Consider the following 15,911-nt stretch of genomic DNA (forward strand, 5'->3'; position numbering starts at 1 on the left):
ATTTACATACTTGTGAATAAAAAGTTATAAATGACATTGTGGGAAAGCCTCTTAATTAAACCAGGTTCTAATTTCATGACACATTTGTCAGGGCATCCGAATTGAAAAATGGAACAAATATCTCTTCCAATCAAATAATTATTGTGCCCAGGGTTAAGGATACATTGTGTGCAGACTCAATTTATGGCAGTATCTCTTGGCATTTTCAAAGGGCCACGATTTTATAAAAAAAAAAGTAAGCCAGTCTGAATAGTTGATCACAAAATTATCTTGGTTTATGTTATAAATGGACAAGTGAAGGCGCTGAAGTTTGGTGTGGTCAGTCCAAATTCTATGTTTATGAAAATGTTTTTAATACTAAATAATACACTGCTAAAAAAAAATAAAGGGAACACTTAAACAAAACATCTAAGATCTCAATGAATGAAATATTCCAGTTGAAAATCTTTATTCATTACATAGTGGAAGGTGTTGAGAACAAAATAACGATCAGTGGAAATCAAAAATCATTATCCCATGGAGGTCTGGATTCAGAATCATACTCAAAATAAAAGTGGAAAAATCAGATCACAGGCTGATCCAAGTCTAAATGAGGCTCAGTAGTGTGTGTGGCCTTCACGTGCCTGTATGCACTCCCTACAACGCCTGGGCATGCTCCTGATGAGACGACGGATGTTCTCCTGAGGGATCTCCTCCCAGACCTGGATCAAAGCATCAGTCAACTCCTGGACAGTCTGTGGTGCGACGTGGTGTCGGTGGATGGAACGAGACACGATGTCCCAGATGTGCTGGATTGGATTCAGGTCTGGGGAACGGGCAGGCCGGTCCGTAGCATCGATGCCTTCATCAAGCAGGAACTGCTGACACACTCCAGCCACACGAGGCCTAGCATTGTCATGCATCAGAAGGAACCCAGGGCCCACTGCACCAGCATCTGGTCTTACAATGGGTCTGAGGATCTCATCCCGGTACCTAGTGGCAGTCAGGGTACCTCTGGCTAGCACATGGAGGGCTGTGCGGCCCTCCAAAGAAATGCCTCCCCAGACCGTCGCTGACCCGCCACCAAACCGGTCACGCTGGAGGATGTTGCAGGCAGCAGAACGTTCTCCACGGCGTCTCCAGACTCTGTCACATGTGCTCAGTGTGAACCTGCTCTCATCCGTGAAGAGCACAGGGCGCCGATGGTGAAGCTGCCAATCTTGGTGTTCTCTGGCAAATGCCAATCGCCCTGCACGGTGTTGGGCTGTAAGCACAGGCCCCACTTGTGGACGTCGGGCCCTCGTACCACCCTAATGGAGTCTGTTTCTGACACTTTGAGCAGAAACATGCACATTAGTGGCCTGCTGGAGGTCATTTTGTAGTGCAGTGCTCCTCCTGTTCCTCCTTGCACAAAGGAGCATATAGCGGTCCTGCTGCTGGGTTGTTGTCCTCCTACGGCCCCCTCCACATCTCTTGGTGTACCAGCCTGTCTCCTGGTATCTCCTCCGTGCTCTTGACACTGTGCTGACAGACACAGCAAACCTTCCTGCCGCAGTGTGGATTGATGAGCCATCCTGGATGAGCTGCACTACCTCAGCAATTTCTGTGGGTTGTAGACACCGCCTCATGCTACCGCTAGTTGTGAGGGCACTGGCAAAATGCAAAAGTGACCAAACATCATCCAGAAAGGACAAGGACAGAGAAATGGTCTGTGGTCACCACCTGCAGAACCGTTCCTTTATAGGGGTTGTCTTGATAATTGCCATTCATTTCCACCTGTTGTCTGTTCCATTTGCACAACAGCAGGTGAAACTGATTCACAATCAGTGTTGCTTCCTAATTGGACAAGTTGATTTCCCAAAAGTGTGATTGACTTGATTGTGTTGTTTAAGTGTTCCCTTTATTTTTTTTTTTAGCAGTATAAACCTGCTCTACTACAAGATGGTGCACTTGCAAAAAGGGGTGTCTAAGTCACCAGGAGCTTTTACATGCAGGCCAGGAGCTATTAAAATCAACGACATACAGCTGCTTCGTGGGGATTCATAAGATTGGCTGTCTTTTTTTTTTTCCATTTGATTATGCTTTTATTCTGAAACCCTATTCCGGAAGTTGTATTCGAACATTTATTGACGGATGAAACTGCCTCGAAACCGAAAGTTTAGCGGACAAGAAGAAGCCGAATTAGGGTCGGCCGGCGTTTAAAGGATATCTAACTTTATTTGTATGGAAAGATACGTTTTAAACTCCTTAATGTATTATTAAACCGAACTCGCCGTGTTAACTTCACAAAGTACCCGTGATGGAGGAAATTGGCAGCATGTAGCCTCATGCTAGCGTTAGCCAGGTGTATGTTAAAAGCTAGTGTGTTCAATTAGTCAATATTTAGTCGATTTAAATATATTATAAATACGTGGTGTGCTCGTTTTAACTGGAAACATGGACCCGGACATGGAAAGGTGGGTGATATAACTTTACTTGTCATCTTCTTTTTTAATTCTGTCACTTAAGACAGTTTTTACAAGCAAAGTTACCGTTTGTCTGTCCGTCAACGTTAATCACATAAAATCAATCATTAACTTTTTCAAACTTTTTTTCCCACAACTATAACTCTCGGTTAATAATTACCCATGCAGTTATATTGAAGTATTTTTACGTTTTCACAGCGCTCTTGTGTTAAAGACTCCCTTCAGGGCCCGACCCAAACTGTCTCAGACTCTCTGGTCCTCTCGGACCTTCTTCAGGCACTTTCCTGTCAGTTTATAAATGTTTTCCGAGTTTGTCACACAAATTAAAAAAAAAAAAAAAAAAAAAAAGACCCATGACTGATGACAAATGTCCAGTACTGTACTTCAGTACGAGGACGTTCACGTTTCCAACCATCACTTTCTAACGTGGAGAATGTGTTCACGAGCACATCTCTGAATTTTCTTTACACTGTGCTTAAAGTACCTGATCATGAACGAATAATAATTGTATTGCCTTTTGGTAAAACAATGTGTGCACACTAATATCTTTTTATTTTTTTTTTTTAATTTATTTTTTTATTGTCCTCTCGTCATCTTCAGGAAGGAGAAGGATGTGATGGATAAGAAGAGGAAGAGGTGGAAGAGGCCTCCGTCCAGCTATGGTTCAATGAGGAGCGACAGCGGGGACATGGAGGAGGAGGAAGAGGAGGAGGAGGAGGAGAAGAAGAAGGAGGAAGAGAAGGAGGAAGAGAAGGAGGAAGAGAGAGCTGTAGAGGCGGCTGCTGCGCTGCCTGAACCAACCAACTATGCGAGGACAGGGTACTTGTATTGATAAGCATTGTCATTACGAAGCTTAACATTACTGCTGGCTTAAAATCTGTTTTGATGTGTTGGCTGGTTTTAAAAAGTGGATAAAAGCTTGGTGCCTTTTCAAAAAGTCCAACGCACAAGTTTAATTTCCTCCCTGTTGATCGCGAGCAGTTTTAACGTCAGTGTGGCACGCCAATTCTTTTGCAAGGAGTTTTGAGTTATTAGTTTGCTTTTTGTAAATTGATTGTAAAGTTGGAACGAATGGACAAAGTAGTTGGACAACAAAAAGATGGTTCAGCGTGTCTTTTAGTTTTAGCCACAGTAGCAATAAAACATAGACGCCATTTGAAATGTTTTTTTTTTTTTTTCGGTACAGTTTGTGTTCCCAGTGTAGAGGCAGCCTTCAATGACAAAGCAACGTCACTTTTAAACGTTGTTGTGCCTTTTGTGTATTTTGCCAGGAATTTTACTGAAGGGAAGAAGCTAAACACTTTTCTTTGATGCACCGATCCGGTAGCGCAGCTGCTGGGGCTGCGTGTTTGTGAACAGGGCCCCACCGTCTCGAATGAAAACATGACGTTAGTTAGTAATCAACGAGTCCCATGTGGGATACACGGTAGTGTTGCAACACATTCATGAGAAACCCTTTTTAGTGCTGATATTTTTGTGACTTTGGCCTCTGCATTAAAGTAGGATTAATTTATAATTGCCAATTTTTTTTTTTTTTTTTTTTTTTGCTCCAGTTCTTTTAAATCAAAAATAAGTGTTGGAATGGTTTTCTGTAGGAGCCCACAAAAACGTACTGCTTTATTCCACCAAACATCATCCAGATGCACTATGTTACAAAGCAATGGTGCTTGCAGTTGCTTTGAAATGGCTAAAGTAAGTCTGTGGTGCTCTTACAATATGTACTACTCTTGTTTATGTCGGGCAGGTTGCAGCTGACCCGCTCCGAGTATCCAGAGACGGTCTACACCATGGCCACGGATCAAACCAAACCAGCCGGAGCTGTTGTTATCGCCACCAGGTGCAGGACACACACACACACACACCTGTTTGCTGTACATCTGTAAAATAAGAAGTGAATCCAAGTATTAGCCATGTTTACTCAGAATACTTCACTAATATAGTTACTATGTTGTTTTTTTTTTGGGGTTGTTTGTTTGGCTTCACGTCATGAGAGGGAAAATAAATAAATAAACTATATATATATATATATATAATTTTAAAGATGTCTTCCCAGAGCTGTTTGCAGCTGAAAGCTTTGGAAATTACCAGAGTGTTGGAAGCTCCTACAATTTAAGGCGGATTATACTGAAGTCTCCTCTTCATATACTTTCTTTTCTACTTCTTTTAGAGCTGGTAAATGAAATTAAACCACAAGGCTAGATTTTCACATGTAATTAATTCCAATTGATTTATTTTAGTGAATACTTTTTATCTCTGTGGCAAACATTATAAGTATGTAAAATATGGTTTGTTAATGTAAATTAAGTTGTCCGTCTTTAAAAAACAAAAAACGTGTTGCTGAAGGTAGGGGGTGTTTTATTTCATATGTTTATGTATTTTGGCATAAGATGAAATGCATCTAAATATCATTATCACTGGACAATGTTTGCAGTGGTTTCTGGTCTTACCTGTGTGGTTCTTATTTACTCTCAGGTCTTCTGAAATGGGGGAGTTTTCAGGCAGCTGTAGTGGTGAGAAGGAGGATGAGGACATGTGGACAGTTAATTCCCCAGAACCGCCTGAGCCTTTCGAACCAATGCAGACTGTTGAGAACACCGAGCTGGGCAGGCTTCACCCAGAACAGGACATGCCCTACATATTCAGGGTTGGTGCATCATGCTGAACCCTTTTTTTTTTTTTTTTTTTTTTTTTCTTTACAGAAGTTGTTGTTTCATCTGGAAAACCGGACGTATTTTAACTTAATAGATAATATAGTGCAAGATTGAAATACATCAGAACAATAGTATTTTTACCAATTGATGTCTACTCTGCAATATTTGTAAACAAAACAAAAAAATCCAACACTATAATAATAATAAATGAGGAATATTTTATTTTTTTTTTTTTTTTTAAAAGCTAACAGCATAATTGTGATATCTTAGTCAAAAAAAAATTTTGGGTGCCAACATACGCCTGTTGACTCGTGATTTCATCTTTCATCTTTCCGTCTGAAGAGTATCCAGAATATTGTGACAGACCTCAACAAGGAAGACCTATTACAATTTAAATTGAGGTTTTACCAATGGGAACAAGGCGCGACCCTGCAGCAGGCGCTGGACGGAGACATTCTTGACTTTGTGGACAAGATGTTTGAGCTTTTTGGTGAGAAAATGCATCTGTGCCTCCGTACATACAGACTGGTTAATACAAGCTCAAAAGTTGGAGCTGTGTGAACTTGATTATTTGGCAAAATATAGAATTTAGTTTGTTTAGCAAATTGTAAATTTGACATCTGGTTAATTTCACAGCTAAAATAGTCATTCATGTGAATGCACTGGTACTGATATACTGTCGCTGATTGCTTACTAATTTTGTTTTGTTTTAAAATTCTGTTCTGCAGGCCAGGATAGTTCCCTGTTGCATTCAATAAATACTCTAGAAAATATCGGCAAGAAAGAAGAGGCAGCGAAACTAAAGAACCAGTGCAATAAAGGTATGTGGAGATTTTTCTGGTTTTATCCCAACACATGGGCTCATCCTGGGTAAATTCATTTAGTTGTACTATTTTTTTTCTTTATTTTATTTTTACATAAGAGATGACTTGGTTGTCCTCAACTTCTCACTAGAGCAGCGTGTTCATGTTTCTACTGTGGCCTTAGTAAAACAGTTTGTGGACTATGAACTTTAACACATGGCTGATATTTCCCATACATATTATTTTCACCAAAAGTTATTTGTGCTAAGCATAGACTGGTGGGAGTGTAACATGTGGAAAGTTCTTCCAGACAGATCAGGTCTCTTCCTAAGTAAAGGTTAAATGCCTGTTGATAGCACTTTTACAAGTCAACTGTGAGTTAACCCCTTACTTACCATAGCGTTTATGTATTTTTCTGGATTAGATACTAGTGATCCTCTCATTTTTAACAGGTGTGAAAGCACAAACTCCATTTAGTCAACACACATCTGAAGAATTTAGGGGTGACTGTGGCAAGATAGGTGGTGTTGTAGAAAGATTGTTTTTGCAATGTGTGCTCCTGATTCAAAACTCCATGTAGGCAGGTGTGCTTGAGTAAAATGTGACTAATACCTGTAAGTGTCTTCCTTTCCCGTCTATCACCAGCGTTGATACGTTATCATCTGAAGCAGCATGTAACCAGACAACATAAGGTCATCTACGAGGGGGTCGTTCGAGCGGGAAGACATAGTTTTCTAGACACCATCTACGTGGAGCCCCAGATTTCCACTTGTGGTTACGGAGGAGTCGACCCCTTCCATGAGTACCGAGCAAACCTGCCGTCACCTCTCCAGGTGCCCGGCGCCCACACCTTTGTCGGTGTGAACAATCTGTTCCGACTACAGAAGGACGACGGCACGCCGGTGAGGACGGTGCTGACCACCGGGCTTCCAGGAATTGGCATGTCTGTCTCTGTGGGGAAATTCTCACGGGACTGGGCAGAACTGCGCGCCAATAAGGTGAGATTTGACCATTTAAAAAAAAAAAAAAAAAGATCTTCAGTCATGAACCTCTTCCTACTCGGTACCAAACAGTAGACAGACAAAGACAAGACTGCTGGAAATGCATTGCAAATGCAAACTTCCAGGACCCCTTAAATCGCTCAGGAGTTGGAGACCTGATGGAGCTAAATAGAAGCACATTGGACCAAAACCACCTCTCCAAACAAATCATTATGGTGGCCAGGGTTTCTTTGATGTGTAAACAGGCAGCTGTTAGGAAAACCTTTGCCATATTAAATTCATGAGGCTGTAATATGTGTGTGAATTGAGGATGTGTCCTCAGATAGTTCACTGATCACAGGGTTGACGTTCTGTTCATGGATAAATGAGGCAAATTCTAAAACACTTGACGCATAAAACATTAAACGTCGAAATGCTGCTATTCCAAAAACTAATTGATCCAGTTAAGATAAGTATGTAACTCCAATATTAATTATGAACATGTTTAATACACTGAATAACACTGGGCACTTTGAATATTTTGTCGACACACTTCTATTTTACTTTAGGCCGTGTAGGCCGTTCTGGCTTTCACTAGTATTCATTCCCAGTACTTGGTGTGCAATTACTAACCATTTTAATATAGAATGTGTACCTTGCTATGGATGAATTGTGTAAATGGCTCTTTGTCGCAAGTAATTCTGTAAATCCAAGTTTTTGTTTTGTGGAATTTCCACTAATGCATTTCTCTGCATGTTTGCTCAGGATCTGCAGTTTGTCATCGAAATTTCATTCCAAACTTTGTGGCTCCTGCGAAGCAGAAACCCTTCTCCTCTCCTCACCATCAAGGATGTCATCGATTATTTACATCCCGAGTGCAAACCCTTTAATTACCCGGAGGAAGAGGACTGTAAATTCCTCATCATAATGGACTCATTCGATCGTTACCAAGCAACTCTGGACTGGGAGGTATCTCATCCACACAGATGCACGTGAAACCCTTCCACATTACTTGTTCTAAGGAGGTATGGGGATGTCAATATCCCCGAAACAAGACAATGCTGCCTTTTTTTTTTTATTATTTTTTTTTTTTATAAAGTTTCAATGTTTTGTGACTTCATCAAAATCAAATGATGACTAGAAACTGTTTCTATTCTCCTCTGGTTTCTCTCTCCAGAATGCTCCAGTAATAAATGACTTCCACGTAGCGGCGCATCCTGATGTCCTGATTGTAAATATCCTCCGAGGTTGTTTGCTGCGTGGGGCCTATGTCTGGATCCTGGGGAGACGAGCGGCCGTCTCACAGATACCAGCTCAATTCATAGACGTCACCACAGAAATACAAGGCTTTAGGTGTGTGCGTGCGCGCGCATGTTCATGCACTGTGTCGTGGACTGTCTGCTTTTCTGAACAAGTCTTGTTTTTAGTGTTTGTATCCGATTATTGTCTCGACTTGTTTTTATCTCCGTGTGTCCACTACACTTTGTGCGAGTGACGTGTAAATATATTTCTGTCCAATAATACTTTGTGCTTATATAATACTTTGTTTCAGCAGCTACATACAGTATGAACAAGTCTGTTTTGCTCTTGTGTAATGTGTTTTTTTTTCCCCCCTTATCGTTTCTCCAGCGATGAGATGAAAGACGACTACCTGACCCGACGCTTTGCCAATACCGAGCTGGCAAGGAACATCGTGACGCATTACAAACGCCTGCCGACGCTCCGCATGCTCGCTCGCCATCCCTTCATCTGCTGGATGGTGGCCACGGTGTTCGATTGGGGATTCAAAGATCGGGGCTACGGTGTGCGTCCTCCCAAACTGACGCCGTTCTACGTCAACGTCCTGGTCGTTCAGACCAATCGCAGACTCCAGTTCTACCACGGAAGGCGGGAAAATGACCTGGTAACGTGCATCAGTCTGCGCCTCTCGTTTCTAGCTGCCTCTAAAAATCCCCCCTGCAGGGTGGCTTTGCTGCCGTGCATCCGTCACCATTCTGTTGGCTTGTAGCTGCTGGTTTTACTAAATGCTGTGCTACACAACAGGTAGCATCTCTTTTGGGATTTGTACTGGGGACCAATTTGCTTTCTTTACTTAACCCGTATATTACTTGCAGTTGATGTTCCTTGTGGTTAAATACCCTGCCGCGGTTCACTTTTTCTCCTTACTTTTAATTTGGGTTGAAACAGTATATCGGACATTTGTATCATCTGACGCATCCCTAAAAATTCGATCTTCATTCGCTTATGATTCCATTTTTGTTTCGTTGGGTTTGTTATATTATAGTGTTTGTGTTTTCTAACTAACTGCTCACCTTCTGTGGCAGAAATTGTGACGTTTTCTTGTCGATGTTTTCGTCCCACTTAGAAATGGTCCAATGAAGAGAAGACCCTGCTGAAAAATATGGGGAAGATGGCCTTCAAGATGCTGGAGAGGCATGCCATTGTGTTCTTTGAGGAGGACGTGAAGGAGTGCGGTCTGGAGTTGAGGGAGGTGACGGTGTTTTCCGGCATATGCACTGAGCTCCCCACTCCAATCCTGGATGGGAGAAGGAGATTCAGCTTTATTCACTTCACGTTTCAGGTAGAACTGTTTTTACACTGCTGTTTAACATAATATTATGCGACATACCGTTTACGTTACAGTAAATATTTGCCCTGTTTTTTTTTTTTTTTTTTCCTGTATTGGTCATATATACATTTGGAAAGTAGGTATGTGGTTTACCACCAACGTGTGCTTATAAGATCACTTGAAAGCACCACATCCTCTTACCGGAGCCCGACATTGAATATAATGGAAACGGGTGCTTTTGGAAGTTGCTGTGAAATGGTAGTTTTAGAGAACGTTGAGCCCTGAAGAAGAATTAATTTCTGCTCCTTCAGATTCAACCACATTAATATTTTCTGCCGGAGATCCAAACACAAATCTCTAAACCACATGAATGTCATGGGTGGTTTTATACTGTATAAGGCGCTTTAATTAAACGGGTTAATGAATTGTTATTTATTTTTTGTCTCGCCACCAGGAGACCTCAGAGCAATCATTGAAAATACACTCTTCTCTCCTGCAGGAGTTCATGGCTGCTCTGTATGTCTTCGCAACGTTTCGGACAGAGTCGACGAACATTCTGGACTTTTGGCCCACGCCCACGCCCACGCACATGCCCAAGATCTTCACGTCCAAGTATCAGCCCAAATCAGCAGCAGGCGTGGTCCAGTGTGCCTTGATGCGAGTCATTCACACCCCGCTGGGCTACTACGACATGTTCTTGCGCTTTCTATGCGGCTTGCTCTGCCCGTACTGCCATGACATTCAGCTCTGCGCGAACCTCTTCCCCCATAACGCTCCAAAGGTTGGTGGGCTGGATGAGGTGCGCCAGCTTCTGGAGCAGACCATCCAGAGCGCTCCAGAAGACAGGGTGGAAAACATGAAGGAGTGCCTCAGAGAGCTGAGCCAGCAGCATGTGTGAACTGGAGTTAGATGACGTCATGAAAAGCACTGCCACTTAGTCGGGATAGGATGGATAAAAGAGGAGCTGTGTCTACTCAAGTTTCTGGCTCGGCATATGCAAAATGGGGTCTTATCTTTAGAATGATGTATGTGTGAAGTGGAGTTTTATTAAGCCATTCTGTTCAGACTGCACTTTGTTTTTGTGCACGCTGTAAGAGTTTTGTTTACATATTTTAAAGTACTTTATTTTTCATGGCAATTTTTTTTCCAATTCCTGCAATTTTACAGCAACAAAATGAATCTAATAAACATTATGAAGTTAAAAATTGCATTGCAACTTTTGAGAAAATCTGCCGCAAAATCGAGTGTTAACCGTCACTGAAAAACAAAATTGTTGAGGGTCTGATTAACATTAAATTTGACCATTGCTGGTCTTGAATAGGACAACAAACTAAGTAAGTTTACTGCCGAGACAAAAAATGCTCCTCATTGCATCGTGGCACTGTGGACTGTATGCGGTACGACATATTTTTTTTTTTTTATACATCTTGCAAGGAACACAAAAATCAATGACAACAATAAATGCATGCGAGTGGTGGAACAACAGAACCGTTAATTTGATGGTTTGTGAAGTGTAAACTGAATCAAAGCGTGATGAAATATGATGCATTTTGACACTGAAATAGAGGCTCTAAAGTGTAACCTCAATGCAGCAAAGGTCAATCAACTATGAGCAGTATAAATAGAACTATGAAGGAGAGTTTGTGTATCTAAATACTGAACGAAAAGCCTCCAGAAGTCTGAAGAAGCTTTTCAGGAGGTTCTTTTCCAAAACATCAGTGATTGCAAACACAATTTTTTTTTTAAAGCGGAACAAAAAATAGAAACTTTGACCTGGCCAAAGTGTGCCGTTTGAGAATCGGTGGAAAATGTTTGGCTCGTGATGAAGTGGCAGGTAGAGAAGCAAAATCCCTTCAGCAAAGAGCAGCTGAAAAGAATCAGCGGTGAATAGCAGCAATACATATTCCCATATCATTTATGCCCCGGAGGGCCAAATCTATTAACATTAAAGTATGAGTGTACATGAACAATATTAAAAAGTATACTTTTGTCTGTTGTTGCATCGGGGTAGTACCTTAGGGCCGGTACATCTAACCTGCTGGAATTTGATCATGCATTACTCAAATACCCGACACATTAAAAAGGAAAATATACAGTCACTTTCGGATGATATACACGTGAATCCCTTAACATTTTAGTGTGGGTTGTTAGTGTCAACATAGCACTCTGCTATTTGGACTTTTGAAGGAACCAGGGAGCCACAAAGAAGAGAGCTCACTGTGTTTTATTGAAAGTTATTTTGTCGATGTGACTTTCAAATGGATCTATTCTACATTGTAGTCCTTCAGTCTTGGTTTTGGTCATTTCCTCTTGTGCTTTTTCTAGTTGTGTCATCAACTCTTTATTTTGTATGTACAAACCAAAATAACCACGGTGAAATCCTTCTAATTCATTAATTAATATTTATTGGAATAATGATAATAAACAAACGCTTACATGACTTTACTCTCAGTGCTTACATTTTGTTTTACAAGGAAAGAAAGTAAATTAGACAGGGAAGCACAAAAGTGAATGCAAAGCTCAAAACACCAGTATTTATTGGATATTACTACCAATAGCAAAGAAGGAATGACTTTATGTTTGTCATGCAGTTAATGTTGGATCTGCTGAGATGTAAGGCACAGTAAAAATGTACATTTCTGCTGCCCGTTGTTTCCAGCAAGTGACATCATAAGGCAAGGACTTTAAATCTCATCTGGAAAACACACAAAGAAAAGATTTGACATCAGTGTTGTGGCAGATTGTTCCTCAAAGAATAGCAGCAGCTTACCTCGGCAGATGAACGGTAATGTCTCATGGCAGTTTTCATCCAGGAATTGGATTTTTTCTCCCCCTTCAGCCAAAGCGATCTTTCCGCAGTGATGGTTTAATCTGTCGACGGGGAAGTCGTCGCTCCAGAAGTGTTGTTCAGGTTTGGACCCTGAGATCCACTGCCACTCAACATTGGCAGGGCCAAAGATTGACCGCTGCAGGCCGATCCACACCCACTCCTCCGGGCCTGTCACATTTTTCAGGAGAGTGATCACGTCCTGCACTGATCCGTTGACGGGGATTTCAACCAGGGAGGAATTCTCCTTACGGCAGTGCTTCAAGGCGTCAATCCAACTCACGGCTGTCTGGTTGAAATGCAGATTTGTACCTCGACGTGAAAACAAAAAAAGATAAGCGAGATCTCAGCATCACACCTACAGTTGCATACAATTCACGTCTCCATATTGTTGATGTCTCAGTTTACTTTTAGTCTTAGTTGTATTTTGAGTTATATCTTCTGGTCTTTTGTTTTCCCCTGCGGATGTGTTTCTACAGGGAAAGAAAAAAGCGTGTGACACAAATATAGTGGGTCCAACGATTGAAATCACCGGCAGCATGTAATGATTCAGTACAAACAAGACATATTACCCTGTTTCATCAGATGCAGGGGAACTTTCTTCACATTCACGACTTTTTGAAACATCCGGAGTCGCCTCCAAACACTCTGTTACATGCAACATGACGTATCAGAATCCACAGAAAGTGGAGATGATGCATACAATTCACGTCTCCATATTGTTGATGTCTCAATTTACTTTTAGTCTTAGTTGTATTTCGAGTTATATTTTCTTGTCTGACTAATTAATTAATTTGCTATATGGTTTTTAAAAAATACCCCAAACTACTATTATTACAGCTGCAGGGCAGTTTTATTGTCGGATGAAAACACTTACTTATATATTTATCACAGCTACCAACAGAGTCGATGGAGGGCTTGGTTTTAGTGTTTTTGAATTGTATATACACTGCTGAACACTCTTTTGATGACGCAGAGATTTTCTTTTTATCTGGGGTGTTTCTATAGGGAAAGAAAAAAGCGTGCGACACAAATATAGTGGGTCCAACGATTGAAATCACCGGCAGCATGTAATGATTCAGTACACACAAGACATATTACCCTGTTTCATCAGATTCAGAGGAACTTCCTTCACATTCACGACTTTTTGAAACATCCGGAGTCGCCTCCAAACACTCTGTTACATGCAACATAACGTATCAGAATCCACAGAAAGTGGAGATGCTGCTGCGTTCATAACCTTTACTCATTTCTTTATTTCCTGTCAGTGTTCTTGCTGAATTTCTTTTCTGATAATATATAAACATTCTCATAAATATTCAACAGCTGTTAACTTGCTCAGATTGAACTTTAATGTCTGTTATCAATGCACAAGTCATTCGAAGTGAAGGTAACAGACTAGCCCATAAGATTTTCAGTGCTTACCTTTTTTTACTGCTTCCAGAAACGATGAAGACCTGTTGGTTTTGTAGTGTCTCTTTTTAAGGCACATGTCACAACTGAATTCTGGCTTTCCTGATTTTGGCTCAATGGCTTTCTTTGGGATTTTGGCTTTTTCGACACATTTAAGATTACAAACCCACTTGCCAGGTTCGCAGCTGTTTGTAATCGTCCAACTCTGAATGCATTTTTTAGAGCAAATGACATTTTTAGGTGAAAATGTCAGGAACATACTTAGCAGCAGCATTAGACGCATCAGTTGTGCCATGGCCTGTTTAGAGAGAAAGAAAAGGGGAAACTGAGTAAAGAATTACACAACACACACCAGATGCAAATCATGAACTCATTTCCACCAGGAGGTCATACGCCGACTATCTCGGAAAACCCATTTGTGTCCTGTCCCTCCAGCCTTTGCATAAATGTTCATATCCAAACTGCATGACCTTGTGTGTGTAATGGTACTTTGGTAGTCAAATACTTCTAACAGATACTGCTGACTGACATTCAGATACAGGCTCACTTTTATTAAATTAGCTCATATTACAGCGTTCTTTGGGTCCAGATAGGAGGAGACTTCCTTGATCTTGCTGTGAAGCACTTTGAGATGCATTTCTTGTATGAAAGGTGCTATTCAAATAATGTTTATTATTATTATTATTATTATTATTATTATTATTATTATCTGAAAAGTGATCCTCAGTCAGATGGTCTGATGCAGGAAGGACATTACACTGATAATCAGGTTACATGAAAAACAACCCACAAATTTCTTGTGGAGAATAACATACACCCACGGAGGATCACTAATATTTATAACACAAATATCAAATGTGGCTCAACTGTTTTATAATCATAACTAAACTACTGCATGAATAATAATTAAGTTTTTTCAAGACTTCAATTGCTATTGAAGATAAATGGTGTTTATGGTATTAATCCCACAGGATCAGTGTCACTAACTGAAATAAATAGTAAATGATTTGCATATTTCGAGATGCACCATTGCTTTGTCTTGAAAATTCAATGTTAAACATTGTGAAGTAACGATAAAGTAAAGACCTGCCTGAACACGACAAGAAAACTTTGGGACAATTTTCTATCGTGTAGCATTTCCTCATTTCATTTTAATCTATACAACTTGAATCAGAAAATTTTGCAGGAGTAACCATAGTTAGATATATCTATCTATGTCGATTGATTGATAAAGATACATAAATATATAGATACAGATATGTAGATAAATACATAAATTATAGTATTATCTTAACTCTCTTCAGGTCAATCTTAGACTTACCTAATCAATGGGGACTTGTTGTCGGCCTCTGAAATGTAATAGAAATGCTGTCAGCTAAATGTGACCAGGAGTCTTCACTTTATAGACCTGTTTACCTTTTCCCCTTTTTGACTAAAGAAACACGCCCACTCCAACCAGCTGCACCATTTTCCATAAGGGGAAAAACAGGCATTTTCTTTTTTTAAAAGTGAAAAAAAAAGAAAAGGAAACGCATAAAGGCACTGTGAATGTTGGTAACATTTCTGTGACCATTATGAAAAAATATTTTTTTAAATAAAGAAACTAAAAATAAGAGAATTCAAATTAGTTGTTTAAGGTCAATCAGTATGACTGACAGAAATGTAGGTGTTGTCTGTTCATCCTCGGATGTAATAAAAGATGAATATCTCTGCTGGTATGTTAGAGAGATGAGATCATGTCATACACCACGTTAGCCCAGCTCATCAAAAATCTATTGGAAACAGCTCATTGTGTTGCAAGTTGTTGTTACTATGTTTGTGCTGATCACAGGCATTCTTGTGAAAGTCACCTGCATAAATTCAGTAATTTTAGCATGCAGAATAATCCTCCCTCACCACATGTTTAATATTAAGCATAGGTTTGCAATGTTATCATGAAAATGGTTAAATCTGAGAACCTCACAGTCATGTTGGCTTAAAATCTAACATCCCAAGCTCATCTCATGGTCCATTTACCAGCTGTACTGGACACCTACTACTACAGGATAGACCTTGTGTTGAGATGGATTCCTCAGCGACACTTTCCAGAGTGAAGAATTAATTCAGATGCAGTGGGCATTTTGATGTTGAAAATGATTTGCATTTCTTCATATTTGTCTCTCAGCAAAAGAATCAAAAGCTTTAAAAAAATATTTCTTTCTTTCAAGCTAGGTGTTTTTTAGCC

The 15,911-nt window shown here is 40.4% G+C and overlaps 1 protein-coding gene and 1 long non-coding RNA gene across 2 annotated transcripts; one reads left to right on the forward strand and one right to left on the reverse strand.

The window, feature by feature from the left end:
- Positions 1 to 3,048: 3,048 nt before the first annotated feature.
- Positions 3,049 to 11,887, forward strand: nlrc3l (NLR family, CARD domain containing 3-like). The gene is made up of 11 exons (XM_069688845.1): positions 3,049 to 3,263; positions 4,189 to 4,281; positions 4,917 to 5,088; positions 5,438 to 5,585; positions 5,824 to 5,916; positions 6,544 to 6,896; positions 7,644 to 7,847; positions 8,056 to 8,231; positions 8,508 to 8,781; positions 9,244 to 9,459; positions 9,947 to 11,887. The coding sequence occupies exons 1-11, from the start codon at positions 3,061 to 3,063 to the stop codon at positions 10,343 to 10,345; spliced, it is 2,331 nt and encodes a 776-aa protein (XP_069544946.1). The 5' UTR covers positions 3,049 to 3,060; the 3' UTR covers positions 10,346 to 11,887.
- A 793-nt stretch (positions 11,888 to 12,680) lies between these two features.
- Positions 12,681 to 13,235, reverse strand: LOC138615320 (uncharacterized). The gene is made up of 3 exons (XR_011310530.1): positions 13,152 to 13,235; positions 12,847 to 12,922; positions 12,681 to 12,747 (listed from the first exon to the last, which is right to left on the reverse strand). It is a non-coding gene; the product is annotated as an uncharacterized lncRNA (long non-coding RNA).
- Between the last annotated feature and the right edge of the window lie 2,676 nt (positions 13,236 to 15,911).

This window comes from Brachyistius frenatus, unplaced genomic scaffold, assembly GCF_029030835.1.
Source record: "Brachyistius frenatus isolate BFR_SWC_R1_liver_20210118 unplaced genomic scaffold, ASM2903083v1 Contig_1, whole genome shotgun sequence".
Classification (NCBI taxonomy): Eukaryota; Metazoa; Chordata; class Actinopteri; family Embiotocidae; genus Brachyistius; species Brachyistius frenatus.

What these genes read in the sequence shown, in the direction of transcription:
- nlrc3l (XM_069688845.1), top strand. Translation starts at nt 3,061, where the DNA reads ATGGATAAGAAGAGGAAGAGGTGGAAGAGGCCTCCGTCCAGCTATGGT. An exon ending in AAAGAACCAGTGCAATAAAG is followed by an intron (nt 5,917 to 6,543) that starts GTATGTGGAGAT and finishes GTCTATCACCAG; the next exon opens with CGTTGATACGTTATCATCTG. An exon ending in ACAGAAATACAAGGCTTTAG is followed by an intron (nt 8,232 to 8,507) that starts GTGTGTGCGTGC and finishes TCGTTTCTCCAG; the next exon opens with CGATGAGATGAAAGACGACT.